We start from the raw sequence: 19,327 nt of genomic DNA on the forward strand, positions 1-19,327 counted from the left end.
TTCCATGCCATGCAAGGTGCCTTCGGCTAAAAACCTATGTGGTGGTGTCATCTGTTTGAAAAAGAGGGTACAGGATTTACCATTGTCTCTAGTCAATGATATTCCATCAGTGGTGTCACCATTCTTTATAAATTCATGTACAAGTGTAAAGCTGTGGTGATATCACACCTCAGCAAGGTACTAGTGTACACCTCCACTGTAGCAATGGTTCCATGTAGACTGTACCCTTGTAGAAGGAAATTGCCTATGGTTGATGGCATATTTACTCCGTAAACTAGTACCTGGGAACTGGTATTAGCAGGGCTTCTGAAAATGCATGGTTTCACTGCTGTGTCCTGATTGGATTAAAGTTCAAATTTCACACATCAGACTTTGAAAGACCATGCACTTTTTCACCTAGAAGATCTTAGGAGGGAGAGCAGCAAAGGGTTTCCACTGCACTACACCACAAATCACCACTCAGCCAGAACTTTGAATAACTCAACAGAAAGAAAGACAGATTCTTACAAAAAACAAATCTCATTACAATCTTACAGTGCGTAGCTCAATGCTATGAAATGGCAATCCTTCACAAGGCAGTGTATCATAAGACAAAAAATATAATATTGGTATGCTTAGGGAAGTGGTGGATGAAAGATGTCTTTATGTTGATCTACCTGGTCTTGATTATTACTTACGTCCACTCCAAAAAATGTATTTTGCTTTGTATATACAGATTTGCTGGTCAGTTAATGGATGGCTAACAATTGATCATATTGAGATTGAAATTTCTTAAGGTCTAAGGAACTATACTTCGAATGGATGGCGTGTATTGGTGAAACAGACTACACCAGTAAATATTTCACAGATGTCTGCCTTTCTTTAGGCCTGAATCAAGGTAGAAAGTCAATTAAGTGCTCTAATCCTTGTTTAAGTTGAAGACACTTTTCATTTGTCCTACTGTGGAATGGAAATGGGTGAGGTTCTTACTTCCTGGTCTGTGTAGATATATTACAGACCATCTCTCTCATTCCAGTAGTGATTTGGGACGATGAGCCTGCATCTGGTATTGTGGCTTCAGCCATAGTAGATTTCTTTGTGTGCAGAGATGTTCCAGCATGATAGTAGATAAGAGGGGAGAACATTTCTAAATTGTGCCACCTTGAGGTACAGCTTTTACTGACAATGAACTATTCATTATAAATCTGGCTTTTGGATTTATGCATTTTAGATTTTGGACATTTAAGTCTTCCTTGCATCAAAGGTGAGCAAGATTATTGAATGTAAGTACATTTTATACTAGAAAAGCCCATTTCTTCTGTTTGGTCACATTGTTGGAGAAGTGTTTGCAGAGATATATTTATAACAGAACTGCCCATCACCTGTGTATTTTCTCCACCGCTGTACCACAACACCTTTTTGTTTTGACCAAGATTAACCTCTCTGCTCACTAATACTACTTATAATGAACTCTATGTAAAATTGATTTTTTTAGCTATTTTCATTCAAAAAGTAATTTTCTTCATCCATTATGTCTTCTTATTACATTTATTTATTATATACTTAAATTGGTCTGGAAATGTTATTGATCGGTTTTCTGAATTGAATATTATGTCAGTGTCGCTTTAATAATTAACTTCCATTTCACTGGGAAAACAATTGCTATTTTTGCTATAGCTGTTGGAGGATGGTTTGAAGATTAAGCCATTGAAGCTGTATTTTCAATTAAGCACTAGATTACTAAAATAGTATGACCTGCCCCCAAAAGTTTAATACAGAATCTCTAACCATTGCTACTCCTTCATTTATGGCTACTCTCACATCTCTTTAAGGAATGTATGGATACCAATGCAAGGATCCAGTGCGCTGGAGCCTGTGCAAAGATGTGTGTGTATGCTGTGTGCTTGCAAGAGACATAACACATAGACACCACTGGGTTCCATTTTCAGAGGCCCAGAGCAGGGAGAGATAGAGGTTTCCCACCAGACAGATTTGTCAATTGCTTCATTCCTGAGAACTGGGTGGGACAAACATTGGAGGAAGGAAGAGCCAGGGTCTTTGGTGCACGTCTATATGAGCTTCATGATTCTGAAAGAAAGTCACTAGTAAAAGTGGCCGGTGCCCATCTGAGAAAGGAGAAGGGGCTGAAAAGATAATTGTAAAGAGGAGGGCTTGGGCTCTCTGCTCATCCTTTGATACACATATCACTGAGGCTGACATCCAGTTGCAAAACTCTAATCACTCCCTTGGCTTTTGTTTGGGCTATTAAGACTGGGGACTGTCCTTGTGTGATACACTGCTCTCTGGAAGAAAAGCAACACAATGGATTGGGCACTTCAAAAAAGGCAAAACCCAGAACATGAACTTCAAAGACAGAGAGACTAAACCACACCTTTGACTGAAAGTAGATTACAAAAAGGGATGCTTGAGACTCTCAAATTTCCAAACTGGAGCTGTATTTCAGTGTGGCCATATGAAAAGGATTTGATAATGTCAGGTGGCACACCCTAATGGAATGTAACTGGCAAAATTCTACAGAAGCTGTTCTGTGGGTAGATCTAACACGTGAATGGCACTTCAACTAATCAATGTCTGGAGGGGTGAGGACGAAAGTCACTTTGTAAATATTATTATTATTATTATTATTATTAATTTTGCATCTGTTATTAAGTTGCTTAATTGTAATACCTTGGAAGGCTGTTGAAGGTGTTGGATAGACATAGAATTGACATGAATTCCCCTCAGAGGCCAACGAATTCAATAGACATCACAGAGATTATAAATGTAGTCTCTTTTTCAGGTTGTAGGACAATGAAGCATTTTTTATATTTCTGATGCATAAACGTCTCCAATCTCACATTTCCTGTTGTGTTGCATTGTTTTTTTTTTTTTTTTTTTTTTGTTTTTTTTACGTTCATCTAACTTTTGTGTACCTCTTTTTGCAGCTCCGAAGCGCTTTTATCTAAACATTTTCTGCAGTCCATGGTATATGGTTTTGTTCCCTTTAGTGGCTGTTCACTGGTCAGTTTAACATGGCATTTATATTACAGTAAGTGCCATACTACCCAGCGATACTAGAAAAGTTCTCAGCTTTATTGATGCAATAAAATTGGTCCACAATGAAGCAAATTGGTTTTGTGTAATGAGTTTTTCTGTGCGCAATGTAGCTGTGTGTAAATTAAAAGAAATGGACTTGCTACTGTAAATTATTTGACCTATACCGGCATACCATACCTCGAATTCACTGACCTTTTCAGTATTCACTGCTTCCATTGACTACCCAATGAAAAGTTGTCAAATTTATATAAGCCGTAGACAAGCGACAAGCAGCTTTCCTATACGAAACGCGAAAGGTTAAGAAAACACAGTAGAATATAATACATTTTTCTTTTTTATTTAAAGTAATTACAGCAGAGGCACTTATACATGTAAACATAAAATAGAAGTATAATTCCTCGATTTTGTGCAGCAACTGACTTGTCCTATATCGCTAATGTCGGATGAAGCTTTTCGAAATAATTTGTACATCTCGAAGGCAGAATCAATGAAAATCAAAGAGCACATGCCAAATGTATGTGATTTTGTTGTCATAATAGTTCCCTGATACTGGAGAATAATCTTCCTTTGTTCACCCTATTTCAAGAAGGCACTATCCCAAATCGGACACTAATGTCTTCATCATCTTTTTCCTCATCTGAAATGGTCATAGTTTCTCAATCACTGTGGTAATGATATTGTAGATGCGTTCCCCGTGAATTTATTGAGAAAAGAGACTCACATATACCTATGAAGTATGTATTTACTATACTACATCCACGTCTACTTTATACTATGTTGTTCAGAGGATTAAAATACACATATTTTTAAACGAATTGTAAAACAAATCACATTTGAAGCACATTAAAAACACAAGCCTGTGCTAAAAAAATTAGTCCCAATCCCAGGAGTCTACTCAGTCCGGCAATTGAGCAGATATGATTTAAATGACTGGGGATTGTTTTCAAGGACTTAATAATATGCAAAGAGAGACATCAAACTACGCAATCTCTGCTCAATATTCGTAGCAAAAAGCTCAAGTAAATATGCTGGGTACAGTTTACGTTTTTTTCAAAAGCTGTGTATGTACTAGTGCTATGCAATCAGTCAAAGATGTTCCAAATATTTTGATTTCTGCACTGCTGTGAGACACTAGCACCAACCATAGCCGTGAATTCAACCACTCAAACTAGCATTCTTTAAAAAAAACGTAGCAATTCAATGGGTGATAAATATGAAGTTATTGGTTTTGTCACATATTAGGATTGTTCTATGCCCACGTCATTTCTTCATATAAAAAAGGTAATCCTCTGTCACTAAGGCAAAGGTGTTTCCTGCCCTCTTGTCCAGGGCATTGTCAAGCAAACAGAACACAAAAAGCTCTAGCATGTGAGGATAGTTACACAATTGCACAAATATGGCAATTGGGTTATTTTGGCACATGTTTTCATTAAATCAATTCGAATTGGCATCACACTAATGGCAGCAAGGCCTATTCTGTAATAGTAAAGATGGTGGTGGACCTGGTGCGCAAGTACATTCATGAAAGGATTTTGTCTTGGGTTCTTACAGAATTACTAAAGCAAGTGATGAGAAGATTTCATCTAGAATTACATGTCAAATTGTAAAATGTATGCTGATGGCAGAAATTACATATTATCATCAATATATTTATCCCAAGTACATACTTCCAAATGCACTTTGGGTTGTCGAGCAGGCATCCACAAAGAGCAGCAGCTGCGTATTTTTACCTTCTACAACCGTCGTCTTTGAGGTGGAATGTTCACCCAAAAAGTTAGTCCTCACTCCACAAATGCTGGAGAGGACGTTCCCACTGCACAATCCACGTATATGGTTGTTGGCTGATGACATTGCAGTAATGTACACCACTTGATGATGCCTGCTGTTGACAATGTTTCTGGAAGCAAAATATATCTGTATAGTAGCGGACCAGGTGGTATAGAAATTTCACTACCTGCTGCATGCCTAGATCGACAAGGGGACCATTCTATGAGACATCTTTAAAGATGTTTTGGTTTCTCTTGAGGATCTTGGAAATAAACTCTTAAAATAAACTGTGTAAAATTCACAATAGCTTGTATGCCAATGAACCCTTTACAAAAAGGGTTGCAGTTTGCCCATCTACAAAAAAGTGCTGTTTGTCTGAAATTGAAGAGTATCCTGAATTGCCCTAGCCCACATTTACACTTGAGGATAGGTCAAACCTTAATGCATTCCTCAGTTACAATAATGAGTCCAAATAGGTGCTCTCCCTATCCACTACCCCTTCTGTAGGATTCCTGGATAGAGTTCCAGCAGAGGTAGGCTCTGTACAGGCATGAAACATTTAACCCATGCATTCACTGCATCACCAAGCACCATTGCTGCAGTACATGCTTGCAATCCCTTCCCTAAATTAAGCCTAGAAATGTTGTAGTTCATATTGCTTTGGTACGGTTCTTTAAGGTCCGTCACAGAAATGTTTTCCTATGCTGATGCAAACAGAGGAAGAGTCAGTTGCTGATTTGATCTTCCTTCCAAGAGTATCGTATTTGTTTTACTTAGTTGTTTTTTTATTTTTCTATTTTGTGAGCAAAACAAAAATGTACTGTGGCACATAACAAAATAGAATAAGTTGTGTTATCGCTATACAATGTAGTTATGTGAAAATTATTAGAAATATATTCTTCTCCATAAACTACTGGACCTGTAACATCATAAAATTTGACAGAATTCATTGACCTTTTCAGTATTCACTGTTTCCACTGACTACCCAATGAACAGTTGCAAACAGACTAAATAGTCAAGACACAGCACCTCACAAAGCAGCAATAAAGAGACCAAAACTGAATGTAGAAGTATTTGACTACCAGGACATGTAAAACACACCAACGCGTCTTACCTTTTAAGTGCACTGCACCCTGCTCACGGGGCTGCCTTGGGTCTACCTTATAGGTGACTTGCCAATCATGGCTAAACCAATCAATAATACCATTTAGACAGAGAGCACTTGCGCTTTATCACTGGTCCGCAGTAGTAAAGTGCCCAGAGTCCTAAAGCCAGAAAAAAACGAATTTCAGCAAAGAACCAAAAAAGGAGGTCAGAAACCAAAAAGACAGGGTAAATTCTGCAGAAGGAACCATTTCCAACAATTGTGACTGAAAACAAACGCAACTTATGCTTCTTGTTTGCATAGCTGGTTGTGTGCAGAAACTACAGTTATCAGCACAATTTACAGGTACTGGGAGCAATAGATTTGCATAAAAGCAGACACGAGGGGGCAGATTTAAGTGCCCCTCGCACCACCTTAGCGCCACCATAGCATCATTTATTTGACGATCAGGCGGCACTAAAGTGGCATTTTCCCTGCGCCATATTTGCAAAGTAGTGCAAGGCATGCATTGCACCACTTTGTAAACGCTTGCTCCACATTATGCCTTTGCCAGGCATAATGTATGCATGGGGGGCATTCCCCTCATTTTAGGGTCCGACAAAATGGTGCAAGGAAGTCTAAGAGATTTCCTTGCCCTATTTTTTTGGCATGTTTAACGCCTGCTTAGAGCAGTCATTAAAACGGCACATACCATTTTTATAATGGGCTCCTATGTACTCTGCAGGAGTAGTGCCTACATTTTGGCACTACTCCTGCAAAGTACACCAATAGCGTAAAAAGAAACACTATTGCCCCTTACCCTGTGCTATGGTGCACCACATTTTAAATACGGAGGCCACATGGTGGTGGTAGGGGGCGCTAATGGACGCAAGGAAAATGGTGCTGCACCAGGTGCAGTGCCACTTTTCTTAAATCTGCCACCAGGTGTTTTAGGAGCAAATTATTAGAGCAATACTTAGGTTTTCTGATTAAATTGTTTTAAGACACACTTTAGATGGCATGAGAAGCACTAAAACGACATGAATTTTTCGAAGAATAGTTGCATAAGTGAAGGGAAATGGATAACAAATTACAGACAATGCCAACTACATTCAAAATATGGGAAAGCTCTAGGAAAATGTTGCATGCATGTTTACATGGGAATAAAAGTTCAATCATCTGAGTTATGAAATAAAGTGAAAGACACAAAAAATAACCTCACATTTCACTCGAATCACCTGAATTTATGGTTATCTTTTAGGTCATTACATGTGGATTGGCGCAGACAATGGCACGATTAACCAAAATCATTTATTTGATGATCAGGCGGCACTAAAGTGGCATTTTCCCTGCGCCATATTTGCAAAGTAGTGCAAGGCATGCATTGCACCACTTTGTAAACGCTTGCTCCACATTATGCCTTTGCCAGGCATAATGTATGCATGGGGGGCATTCCCCTCATTTTAGGGTCTGACAAAATGGTGCAAGGAAGTCTAAGAGATTTCCTTGCCCTATTTTTTTGGCATGTTTAACGCCTGCTTAGAGCAGTCATTAAAACGGCACATACCATTTTTATAATGGGCTCCTATGTACTCTGCAGGAGTAGTGCCAACATTTTGGCACTACTCCTGCAAAGTACACCAATAGCGTAAAAAGAAACACTATTGTCCCTTACCCTGTGCTATGGTGCACCACATTTTAAATACGGAGGCCACATGGTGGTGGGAGGGGGCGCTAATGGACGCAAGGAAAATGGTGCTGCACCAGGTGCAGTGCCACTTTTCTTAAATCTGCCACCAGGTGTTTTAGGAGCAAATTATTAGAGCAATACTTAGGTTTTCTGATTAAATTGTTTTAAGACACACTTTAGATGGCATGAGAAGCACTAAAACGACATGAATTTTTCTAAGAATAGTTGCATAAGTGAAGGGAAATGGATAACAAATTACAGACAATGCCAACTACATTCAAAATATGGGAAAGCTCTAGGAAAATGTTGCATGCATGTTTACATGGGAATAAAAGTTCAATCATCTGAGTTATGAAATAAAGTGAAAGACACAAAAAATAACCTCACATTTCACTCGAATCACCTGAATTTATGGTTATCTTTTAGGTCATTACATGTGGATTGGCGCAGACAATGGCACGATTAACCAAAGTGGTTTCCTGAGCAGCTCCTTGTACCGCAGTTCTGGAGTAAATTGCTATTTTGAGTTTTTCTACTACATTTCGGAGAAACACAGTTTGAGACTGACTGTATCTATGACTAAGGTAATACAAAGCATGCAGGCATTCACATGTGCAAAAAGATTCTATTTGTTGTGTTACCAAGAATATAAAAGGGGTACCACTTACACAATTAGTAGAGGCATCTTCCTCAACATTGTAACTTCAGACAGCAAAGCAGTCTTTAAATCTTTAAGAAGCCTATTTATTTTGGGTAAGCCAATTCAGAAAACAAAGGCCTTATGTAGAATTTGGTAGATGCAGGACATTCTTCAAAACGAGGTGGATGTCCTGCCTTCCCTATTTTGAGTGTATAGTGCCCTCTAAATAGGGTGTGCAAAAACACCTAACACTTTTACAGGTGCCCTTTAACCTCTAAATTAGGCCTAAAGTCTAAATGCCATATGAAAGTTCACTAAGCTATTTGCTGAAGACGGAGACTTCTGAAGACAGAACGTTTCCCAGATGCTCAGTGAAAGTTAGTATGGCAGCTGGAGCGTCATGTATTTTGAATGGTTTGTTCATGCTGCTCATTTTATAGTGCACCCTCCAATCAATCCTTTACAGTCTAAAAGGTTGTTCTTATTGTATTGCAATTTGATAGTGTGCTTTTAGTTTTCATATTCACATACTAGTATTTTGGGAAGTGTTTAAACTCAGTGTGCAGAGACTGTACATGTAAAATTAATATTCCTGAACTTTCTCTCAGATTGCAGCACAAGTGATGTTGACATTTTCCTTACATTAGTTTTGTGAATCAACATAAGAGAAGTGTTCGTAACACTCTCTAATAGAAATATGTTGACTCCTGGAGAAATTGTCTTCCTATGAAGGCTGAAGACTGAAAACGTTGGGTCTTCTCACAAATATATCAATGTCCATGCAGGCAGCCCGGGAGGTCTGCGCTTGCTGTTCAGATATGTGACTAATGTGGACTCCTCAAAATAGGCAACTCTTTCAGCAGCAAGAACTATTTGTCAGGTCGTAATAAGAAGGGGAGTAACAATCTAATATACGGCCTGTATTCATAATATTTACTCTGTGGTCATTAAAAATACCTTCATCTATTTTGAAATCTTATGACATTGACCCCAAAGAAGGTCTCATAAAAACCATTTCATATTTCTCGCATGTCCTTTATTGTGTTGGGGGGATGGAGGGGAGAACAAAGGAACCAACATAAATTCCTGTGTCTCTGGCATGTTTTATTGTATTCCTCTTATGTTACAAATGTAAACCTCTGTGTCAGCTTGGTAGAAATTTGTTGGACACCTGTCGCTTTTCTTTGACCTGAATTGTCAATTGGTCATCAGTAATGACCCGTGAAATGCAACAGGAGGTGGACGTGTGTGTTTAAATGTGCTCCTGGGGGTTCTACTCCCAACAGGCGAGTAAAGGTCCTAAATGTCTAATTTTATTGTAGGATCAGCATGGAACTAGAGTATTCTTAACATTTGAAGTGGCTGTGCATCTCTATTTTGATCAAGTTTAAAAATCTCTTAGTTAAGTGTAGTGTTGCATTTACATGAGCCAATGTCACTCTAGTCAACAATGATAATCTTCTGCTTTCAGTTCTAAAAAGGCAAAATGTTGAATGCTACACTTCTGATATCTTTGAAAGTCTATCTTTAACAATACGATGTGTGATTGTCATTGACATTGGAAGCAACAACAGAAACTCCTCACTGTCACCTCTGGTCTATTGTGTGGATGGTGTGTTAACCATAGAGCTGATGTTTTAGCTGCTATAATTTTTGGCCACAATATATGTTACATTAGTACAAGTGAACACAGCAGCTCTTAGGCCATTTATAATAACCTTGATGTAAGCTCCAACTAATCACTCCTTCCAGATCTCCTCTTCCCCTTCTAATTTTCCTCTACCCCCTGAATAAATCCTACTTTGACTTTGCCTGTTACCAATTATCAGTACCAAAGATTCTGCCATAACAGTTATGTCCAATGCCTGTTAATTGCAACTCAAAGACCTACTTCACCATATTAGGTTCCATTGTAACCCTAGTCAGTATCTCCAAAAGTTGATTTTATGTGTACTGCTGTAGGAGACTGGCTCTCTATATGCTGTATAAAATTGGTCTGGGCAGAATTCACAGAGTTCCGCTATGCGGAACTCCCCAAAGTGACCAAAAAACACTACTGCACTAGGTGGAGTTCCACAAGTGGTGAAGTACGTTAGGTCACATCGTTCTCACTGATTTTTACAACCAGGTGTTTGTCCAACAATGAAAAATCAGCACAAACAGCACCATGAACAGCACTAGACGGCACTGCTTCTTTTCTGCCACTAGATAGATTTTCTACTCGAGCAGCACCTTCCTCAATGCAAATGGAAGGTTTCTCAATTTAGGTGGTAGCGACCATCCGTGACCGCCTGCATTGAAAAACATCGCTGGGAGGTGGGCAGAGTAGGATTTCCTCACTCGCACTTGCCAATTTAACGGTGGTGAGCGCGAATGAGGAAAAAAGCTCCACTCCGCAGAGTTTTAGGGAACTCTGCGCTCTAAGCAGACAATGGAGTGCAAAAACTCTTCAAACTCCGAGAGCGGAGTTCACCACCAACCCCTAGTATGAAAATGACATGCGAGTTAAGGGTTTGGGCAGGTTAGCTGTGTAGTGGCTGCCTGTCACGTGGGGGCTTCCCTCAGCTGGGATTTACATTTTAATCGGGCTGATGCAGCAACGCAGCAGAGAATGAAAGTGAGTTGTCTGTAGGTGATTTTTACGCATTTTAGATTGTGTGTTTTGAAGTTCACCTTTTCAACTTAAGTTTTTTATCTGCCTCCTGGACTGTGTATTTTATGCAAGGCACTTTTTCCTTACTTGTGTGGGCATTTCACTTCACAGCCGTTCGCCGTGCTGATAGAGGAAGCGTGGGGAGGATTGGGTCGGGTCTGTCAGAGCCCGCCCCACCCTCCATTAACGCTCCGTGTCGAGTTAAGGGTTTGGGCAGGTTAGCTGTCTAGCGGCTGTCTGTCACTTGGGGGCTTCCCTCAGCTGGAATTCCCATTTTAATCGGGACGATGCGGCCGCGTCGAAGGCATGCCTAAGGCAAGCCCATCTGCACCTGTCCGCACACGTACTGGGATGGGGGCGGGGATTCTGCACCTCCTAAGGAGATTTCTAGGCGCATTTGCTACTCAGCGCATACCCTTCACTCCTTGGTGGCAGCTTCATCTTGTAAACATCCGCTCTTTCCATATACTGGGAGGATTATAGATAGGGTATGTGAACGCGGTGGATGGGCACCTGATACTTCCCCTTGCGCGCCGCTACGAGTAGTAAATGAGGGAGCCCACCCGAAGTGGACAGCGGGTGAAAAATCTGTAGTATGTGCCTTGATAAATGCACATTCCCTCCCCAAACACAAGACTGAAATTGCTGATGTGATAAATCTATACCAATTGGATTGTCTATTTATTACTGAATCCTCGGCTAAGGCAGACTCCAACCCAGATTTTATTGGAGCCTCCTCTGTAGGATATTCCTTCTTTAGATTGGATAGGACCGTGTGTAGGGGAGGGGGAATAGCTATTATTTGTAGGTCTCACTTATCCTGTCAGTGGAAATCTGCAAACTCTCTACATAAGTCCTGTGAGGGCCTCTTTTTTTAAATTTGATAGAATAATTGTATTCTCATTGAGGGTCTCCTTATCTACAGACCGCCTGGCCCGGTTGCCTCTTTTCTTTTAGACTGGCCCTATCTTATTGAACCTCTTGCTACGACAACTAATTGCATCATTCTGGGGGATTTCAATCTCCATTTTGACGCTAGCCAACTCACCCATATCAAAGAGCTAGTTGATTTCAAGGCTATGTTCGATTGGAAACTTACAGTTACCACGGCCACGCACTTGGACGGGCATATTCTAGATGGGATTTTTGCTCGCCCAGAGGATCAAGTGGCTCTGTCCAACATCCCTCTGGGTTGGTCTGATCACCACCTTTTATTGTTTAAAAGTGCAAATTGACTCCCAGACCAACATGGGAGGATAGGCCGCAAAGCCTTGCGGCACTGGAATAAGATCACTAAGGCTCAGCTGGGCCCAGCATTGAGTGCAGGGTGGAAAATGGCGGCTAACACTCATACGTCGGCCTTAGAAGCTTTTAATTCAGGTCTTAATTTGGCTCTGAACTAACTTGCCCCGATGGTAAAGAAGTCGGAGGTGGGGATTAAAAAATCCAGCTGGCCCTGGTTTAATAGTGATTTGAAGCTATTACAAAGGAGTTATCGTCAACAAGAAAGATGATGGAAACTATATCCTAATGCAGCATAGAAGGGTAAACTGAGAACTGTCCTAAAAACGTATAAAATGGCATGCTTTGAGGTGAAATCTGTTTATCTGACGGCAAGAATTAAAGATGCGTCAAACATCCCGAAAGAATTATTCAAGGAATTAACCACTCCCCCTCCTCCAACGGTCGTAATTAACTCTCAGGATATCTGCAATCAAATTGCGGCGTTCTTTGAAACGAAAATTTTCAAATTCACTCGGAGTTCCCCCAGCCGGTCGCGCTGCCGGCCTCCTCTGCTTTCCCTGACCTGGACATTCCATTGCTTTTGAGCTTTCCTCCTCTACTGCCAGAGAGGACTAAAGAATTGCTTATGGGGATTAAGTCCGGCTCGCCCTCTGACCCATGCCCACCTTGTATCCTTCAGATGGTTCCTGAACTTGTTGTACCGGCACTGGGGACTATTTTTCAGGAAGTATTATCCTCAGGAGTTTATCCCCCCTCTTGGAGGGAGGCTACTGTCATTCCCCTGAAAAAGAAGCCGGACCAGGCTGCTTTTGAGTTGAGCAATCTGCGTCCTATTTCTTTATTGCCCACATTGTCAAATATTTTGAAAAACATATTAATTATGAACTTTCCACCTTCCTTCATCGTGTTGGTTGCCTGGATCAGTCACAACATGGGTTCCAGATGGCCCATAGCACGGAATCAGTGCTTCTTACTACTTCTGACTCCATCCAGAGATTACTGGATGAGGGTCAAGGTGCTATTCTTGTCCTACTATATCTCTCTGTGGCATTTGACACCATCTCCCCACAGATTTTGGTATCGTGTCTTCATCAAGCGGGGATAAGAGACTCCGCTTTTAACATCTTGGAATGTTTCTTAGGCAATAGTCCCATTACGGTGAGTTGGGCAGACTTCAAGGCACCAGCCTTCTGTCTACCTTGTGGGGTCCCGCAGGGCTCTGCTCTCAGCCCGACTCTGTTCAATCTCTATGTTGCCCCGCTGGCCAAACTGATTCAGTCATATGGCTTTACCCCCACCTCCTATGCTAATGACACTCAACTTATCATCCCGGTGTCCAGGAACAACTGGGAGGCAGTGGCCGATCGGTTTGGCAACTGTATGCGCGAGATCAACTACTGGATGGGCCAGAATTGGCTCAAGCTGAATAATGACAAGAGAGTGATTGTTTTGTTTGGTTTCAGTTAGGAGGTGTGGAACACTTGTTGGTGGCCGCTGAATGTGGGAAGCTCCCCGCCCCTAGTGTTGCCACTAGAAACCTGGGAGTGATCTTTGACACTTCTCTGAGTTTTAGGCCTCAAGATAATGCCATAGTTAAATCCAGCTATTGGACCTTAAAAATCTTAAGGGAAATTTTACCATACCTGAAGCAGGAGGAAAGAGTTACGGTCATTCTGGCATTGGTTATGTCCAAATTGGATTACTGCAACGCTCTGCTGCTGGATCTAGACATTTTATCCTTGAGTAAACTTCCGTTAATCCAGAACTATGCGGCCCAGCTGATTCTGGATCTTCCGCGCTCGGCCTCGGCCAGCCACAGTCTTAAACATCTTCATTGGCTTCCGGTCGGAAAGTGGATTATCTTTAAAACTCTCTGTTTAACATTTAAAGCTGTACATGGCATGGGAGCAGACTACCTTGCAGATAGACTTAGGTGGTATTGCCCTGGGCGCGCCCTTAGATCTAAAAATGCTAATTTAATCCACGATTGTCAAACACGCAGAGCGAGGTGGGGAGACAAAGCCTTTTTCGGTGGCTGCTGTTAGGCATTGGAACTCTCTTCCTTTGGAGGTCAGGAAAGAACATAACTTCTTGACTTTCAGGAAGTGGGTTAAGACCTGGTTGTTTCCACTGTAACTTTTTGGTTGTCTGCGGATTTCTCTCTTTCATGCCCTCTAGCGCTTCGATGCCAAGGCCGTAACGCACTCTAAATATCCATATACATACATACATATACATACATGCACTGTGCAGAGAGTCCAAGCAACCCCACTTTGGTATCCAGAGATAAAAAGCAGACCACCTAATGCTCTGTTTTTGAGGTAGTATGGGTGTGCAGTTCGGCTAATTCAGAAGATGTGGTAAAAATGTTTTGTACACACACAATCAATAAATGTGGACAAACAGTCAGAAGAATAACTCAAGACCAATTTACAAAAATACTTAAGATTTTTAAAACATTTATAAGACCAAGATCATCAATATACAGTAAGTTCCTTTTTAGTTATGGTTTTTCAAAGTTTAGAAAATGTTCCTTTTCTGTCCGTAATTACACACCATAGGAATTAATGGAAAAAATATAAAAAATGCATGTAAAATCAAGCAATGCTCTCACCAATGTCACCATCAACTTTTAGGTCGAAGTCGTTGAAGTGTCCAATGGGCCAGCCGGAGAACATCAGCCAGTTCCTGGTTCACGGGGGAGAGCGACTTACGGTCTTGGAGCTGGTACCCAAAGGACAAGGGTACCACTTGGAAACACACTGCAGAGTTGGACTTAAAGGAAAGTCCGTTGGGTCTCCGTGGAGGTTGAAAGGGGTTAGGGAGCCCAAGAGCACAGCTGGTTGGTCAATGCACTGGCCAGGGAGGATGAGTGCAGCACAGATAGGTCAGGCAGAAGTCGTGCATCTTGGAGTCCTTGGAGTCATGAGCAGGCGACTCTAAGGGTGGATTGCAGGTCAGCCGGGCCATGCTGGGGGGTAGTTCTCATGGTGTCCTGGAGTCCCTTGACTGGTGCTTGCTTCTGGACTTTTGAGAGACTTGTTGGACTTTTGTTCTGACGTTGAGGGTCCTGTAGCACATGTAGTAGTACGTGACAGCCCTGGCGTGTTTCAGTGCCACCAAACATGGCATGGTGACAGATCTTGTCCTTAAGGGAGGTTGTACAAAGTTTGGTTGGCCTGCTGGATCCGGTTCATTGGTCAGCAGCTGGTCACTTTGCCGGACTTTGTGGGTTCCTTGCCTGCTGGAAGCAGGGAGTGATATCTTCACTCAAAGGGAGGTTCTTGGTGATTTTTACAAGGTCTGAGGTGCTTTGCGGCTTTGTAGAGTCCTCAGGTTCCCAGTCAACACCTCAGGGGTAATTGTCGAGTCCTTGAAGAAGCAGGCAGGCTTTGGCATCTTTTTCTTTCTGTAGCAGGGCTTCAGTTCACGTGCCTTGGGTCTTCTTTGTTCTGGTAATTTTTGTGTCTGTCAAATCGAATCTGTTAGTCCAGGGATGCCTTCTAAGTACTGTATTTAGTGGGCATTGGGGGGAGTAGCTGGTAGTGGCAAATAGGCCCCCTACCTTAGTGTGGCTACTCCTACTAAGTGACTACTTCCTGTGGGAAGGTGTCACATCCCTAACCTTGTTTTGCAATTTTCCTGCCATCCAAGAAGGAGGAAAATGAAATGGAGTGGTCACATCACTTGTAACACCTGAGGGGTGGTGCTGGCTGTGGATGGCCACTTCTCCTAACCTTGCTAGGTTTCCCGCTGTTTTTTCTTCCTAAAGTATGGGCAAAACCATTGGGTGGTCATCTGCTGCTAGCAGCAGAGGTGGAGGTAAGATTTCAAAGGCGGTAAAGTCTTTGAAGCTGACGCTGGTGCAGTGTGCCTGTCTGAGGGAGGAGGTGTAACACCTCCACCCAGAAAAGGCTTTGTGTTCTTGTTCCTGAGATCAAAAGGCTCTCACCCCAGGAACAATCGTGCAGGTGGTGCCAGGCTGGTTAGGATCAGTAAGCAACCAAGCCAGGGCTCTCAGGATTTGCAGGGTGCACCTTTAAGGTACCCTCTGGGAACATTTTATAATAAATCCAGCACTGGCATCAGTGTGGGTTTATTATTCTAAGTTGTTTCATACCAAACAACCCAGGGTTCAGGGAGGCCATCACGCAGCTGGAAACTCGTAATGACCAGTGTCCAGCACATGCATTTGCGATGGCTTCCCTGTACACTTACTATGACTAAGAACGGGAAAAGACACAGTAGGGGTGTTGGACCTGGCCCTTTTACTGGGTCATTCCCAAACCTTTTGCCTCCTTCCTCCTATTTTTCCTGCCTGTTTTTGTTGGGTTTTGAACTCTGAGCACTTTACCACTGCTAACCAGTGCTAAAGTGCATATGCTCTCTGTGTAAATTGTATTGTTAATTGGTTTATCAATGATAGACATATTTGATTTACTAGTAAGTCCCTAGTAAAGTGCACTAGAGGTGCTCAGGGCCTGTAAATCAAAAGCTACTAGTAGGCCTGCAGCACTGGTTGTGCCACCCACATGGGTAGTCCTGTAATCATGTCTCAGACCTGCCACTGCAGTGTCTGTGTATGCAGTTTTAAACTGTAAATTCGACTTGGCAAGTGTACCCACCTGCCAGGCCTAACCGTTCCCTTTTCCTACATGTAAGACACCCCTAAGGTAGGCCCCAAGTAGCCCCATGAGCAGGGTGCAGTGTATGGTTAAGGTAGGACATATACTAATGTGTTTTATATGTCCTGACAGTGAAATACTGCCAAATTCGTTTTTCACTGTTGCAAGGCCTATCTCTCTCCTAGGTTTACCTGGGGGCTGCCTTTAAACATGATTAAAGCGTAGCCTTCCTTTGGCGGCAGATAGACAAGTGGAGTTTGTGACCTCTGAACTCACAATTTAAAAATACATCTTTTAGTGAAGTTGGTTTTTAGACTGTGTTATTTGAAAATGCCACTCTAAAAAGTGGACATTTTCTTGCTTGAAACATTTTTGTGACTCTACCTGTTTGTGGATTTCCTGTCTGGGCTAGTTTGACAGTTGGGCTGTTTGCACCTCTCGCCAGACAGTGACACGAGGGAGGCTGGGGTGTGGCCTGCATATTCTGATGAGCCATCTGTGCTGGGAGGGAGGGGAGGAGTGGTCACTCACTTGAAAGGTCTGTGCCTGCCCTCACACAATGCAGTCTCCAACCCCCTGATGTGTGTCTGAGGCGTTGCCTGGGCAAGGCAGGATTTCACAAACAAGTGAGACTTACCTTTGAAGTAAGCCTAGTACAAAGGCCAAAATGGGTATAAGAAGAGCACCCAAAACCACAGACTTTAGACACTTTTTGAGGTAGACACTCTACCTCACAGACACTTCTGGACAAGAAACCTGCTGGTTAAGAATCCCTGAACCTGATCTGCCAAGGGGAACTACCTAGCTGCCCAAAGGACTCACTGGGACTGCTTTTCTGACAAGGACTGCTTCCTTGCTGTTGCCCTACTGCCTTTCTGTTCCCTGGCTGTGCTGAGAAGTGCTCTCCACAGGCTTGGCTAGAGCTTGCCTCCTGTTCCCTGAAGTCTGAGGACCAAAAAGACTTCACTCCTGCAACAGGACTCCTTGTGCGGCGAACATTTGATGCACAGCCTGCTAAAAACAAGGCACAAGCTGCCCCGCGGTGAGAAATTCACCACACGCTGAAAAAGAATGACGCAGCCCGACTTCGCAAGGAGAAGATCGGCACAGTGCCTGCGTTACGACCGGAAGTTTGATGCATGGCCCACCGGATCGACGCACAGCTGACCCGTGACGATGCAGCCTGACTTCCAGAGAGGAATCGACACAGCACCTGCTGTGTGGAAGAAATTTCCACGCAACGCCCACTGGATTTACGCAGCGCTTGTGACTTCGCTCCGCAAGCTCAGGATTCCAAACACAGTCCCTGGGGCGCCAGAAAACCCCGCAACCCAAAGAGGAACCAAGTCCGCATGTCGGAAATCGACGCAAAGCCTTCCCCTGTGTGGAAAATAACGACGCAAGTCGGTGTGCGAAAGGGCGAAACCGATGCACACCTCCCCGTTTTCCACACATCACCTCCTCTGCGGTCCCTTGCAGAGATTTTTAATGCAAACCAGGTCCTTTGTGCTTGCAAGAGACCTTTATTGTTTTTAAGAGACATTTATTTGTTTTGCAAAGACTTAAGACACTTTATATCACTATTACAGTGATATCACATCATCTACTTATTGCATTTTAATTATTTTGACCTGCATCTTATCAGACAAATATTTCATATTTTTCTAAACACTGTGTGGTGTATTTTTGTGGTGCTAAATAATGTTATCATATGATTTATTACACAAATACTTTACACATTGCCTTCTAAGTTAACCCGGACTGCTCAGTGCCAAGCTACCTGAGGGGGGCACAAGATAATTTGGATTGTGTGTGACTTGCTTGGACAGGGGGTAACCTGACTGCCAACCAGAGACCCTATTTCTAACAAGTGCCATATTTGGTCATGCACACATATGCCCTCACATGCATAATAGTACTCCCAGCCTTAGGGCTGTAAGGCCTGCCAGAGGGGTGACTTACCTATATTGCATGCAGTGTTAATGGGCATGGCACTCTTGATGAGTTTGCAACTTTGGATACACCTTGCCGTGTACTTGCAGTGGCAGTCTGCATGAGGCTGGTGTGAAGCCTCTCAGTGTGGCACAATTGGTGATGCAGCTCTGGAGGGCCCTCTTCAGTATCCATGCTCTAGATACTAGTGGTACCATTTACCAGGTATTTCCAAAAGTGGCTGAAGTGCCAAACGAAGTACAGTTGAGGGGATGGTGATCTGGCCCTGGGAACCTGTTTAGCAGGTGCCCAGGGCACTTAAAGTTTGAAACCACATCATGTTCCCAGGCCAAAAGTGGGGGGCTACAATGTTAAAAGAGTCCCTTTCTCACACCTGCACTGACACAACTAGGTAAAGTGGTGCTCTTGAAAAATGTTAAACAAATAAATTGACCTAAATATTAAGACTGCACAAATCCCAGATGAATTACTACTCTAATCTGTGCATTAAGTAGCCATTCTTTAACTCTATATAGAACATAGGATTATCAAATACCCACATAAATAATAACTAATTGGCAAATTCAATTTTCAATTCTAGTAAAATGCTTGCTCCAATGGTCAGGTAACAGATAACTACATTTATGGCATTCCA

At 42.4% G+C, this 19,327-nt stretch overlaps 1 protein-coding gene across 2 annotated transcripts in view; it reads left to right on the forward strand.

The window, feature by feature from the left end:
* The window catches only part of MALRD1 (MAM and LDL receptor class A domain containing 1), a 2,469,603-nt gene that overhangs the window by 264,471 nt on the left and 2,185,805 nt on the right, over positions 1-19,327 (forward strand). For both annotated transcript variants that reach the window (XM_069211777.1, XM_069211778.1), the window contains exon 7: positions 8,004-8,161. In XM_069211777.1, the coding sequence (XP_069067878.1) occupies positions 8,004-8,161 (158 nt within the window). The remainder of the gene's footprint in view (positions 1-8,003; positions 8,162-19,327) is intronic.

Source organism: Pleurodeles waltl, chromosome 10 (genome assembly GCF_031143425.1).
Source record: "Pleurodeles waltl isolate 20211129_DDA chromosome 10, aPleWal1.hap1.20221129, whole genome shotgun sequence".
In the NCBI taxonomy this organism is placed as follows: Eukaryota; Metazoa; Chordata; class Amphibia; order Caudata; family Salamandridae; genus Pleurodeles; species Pleurodeles waltl.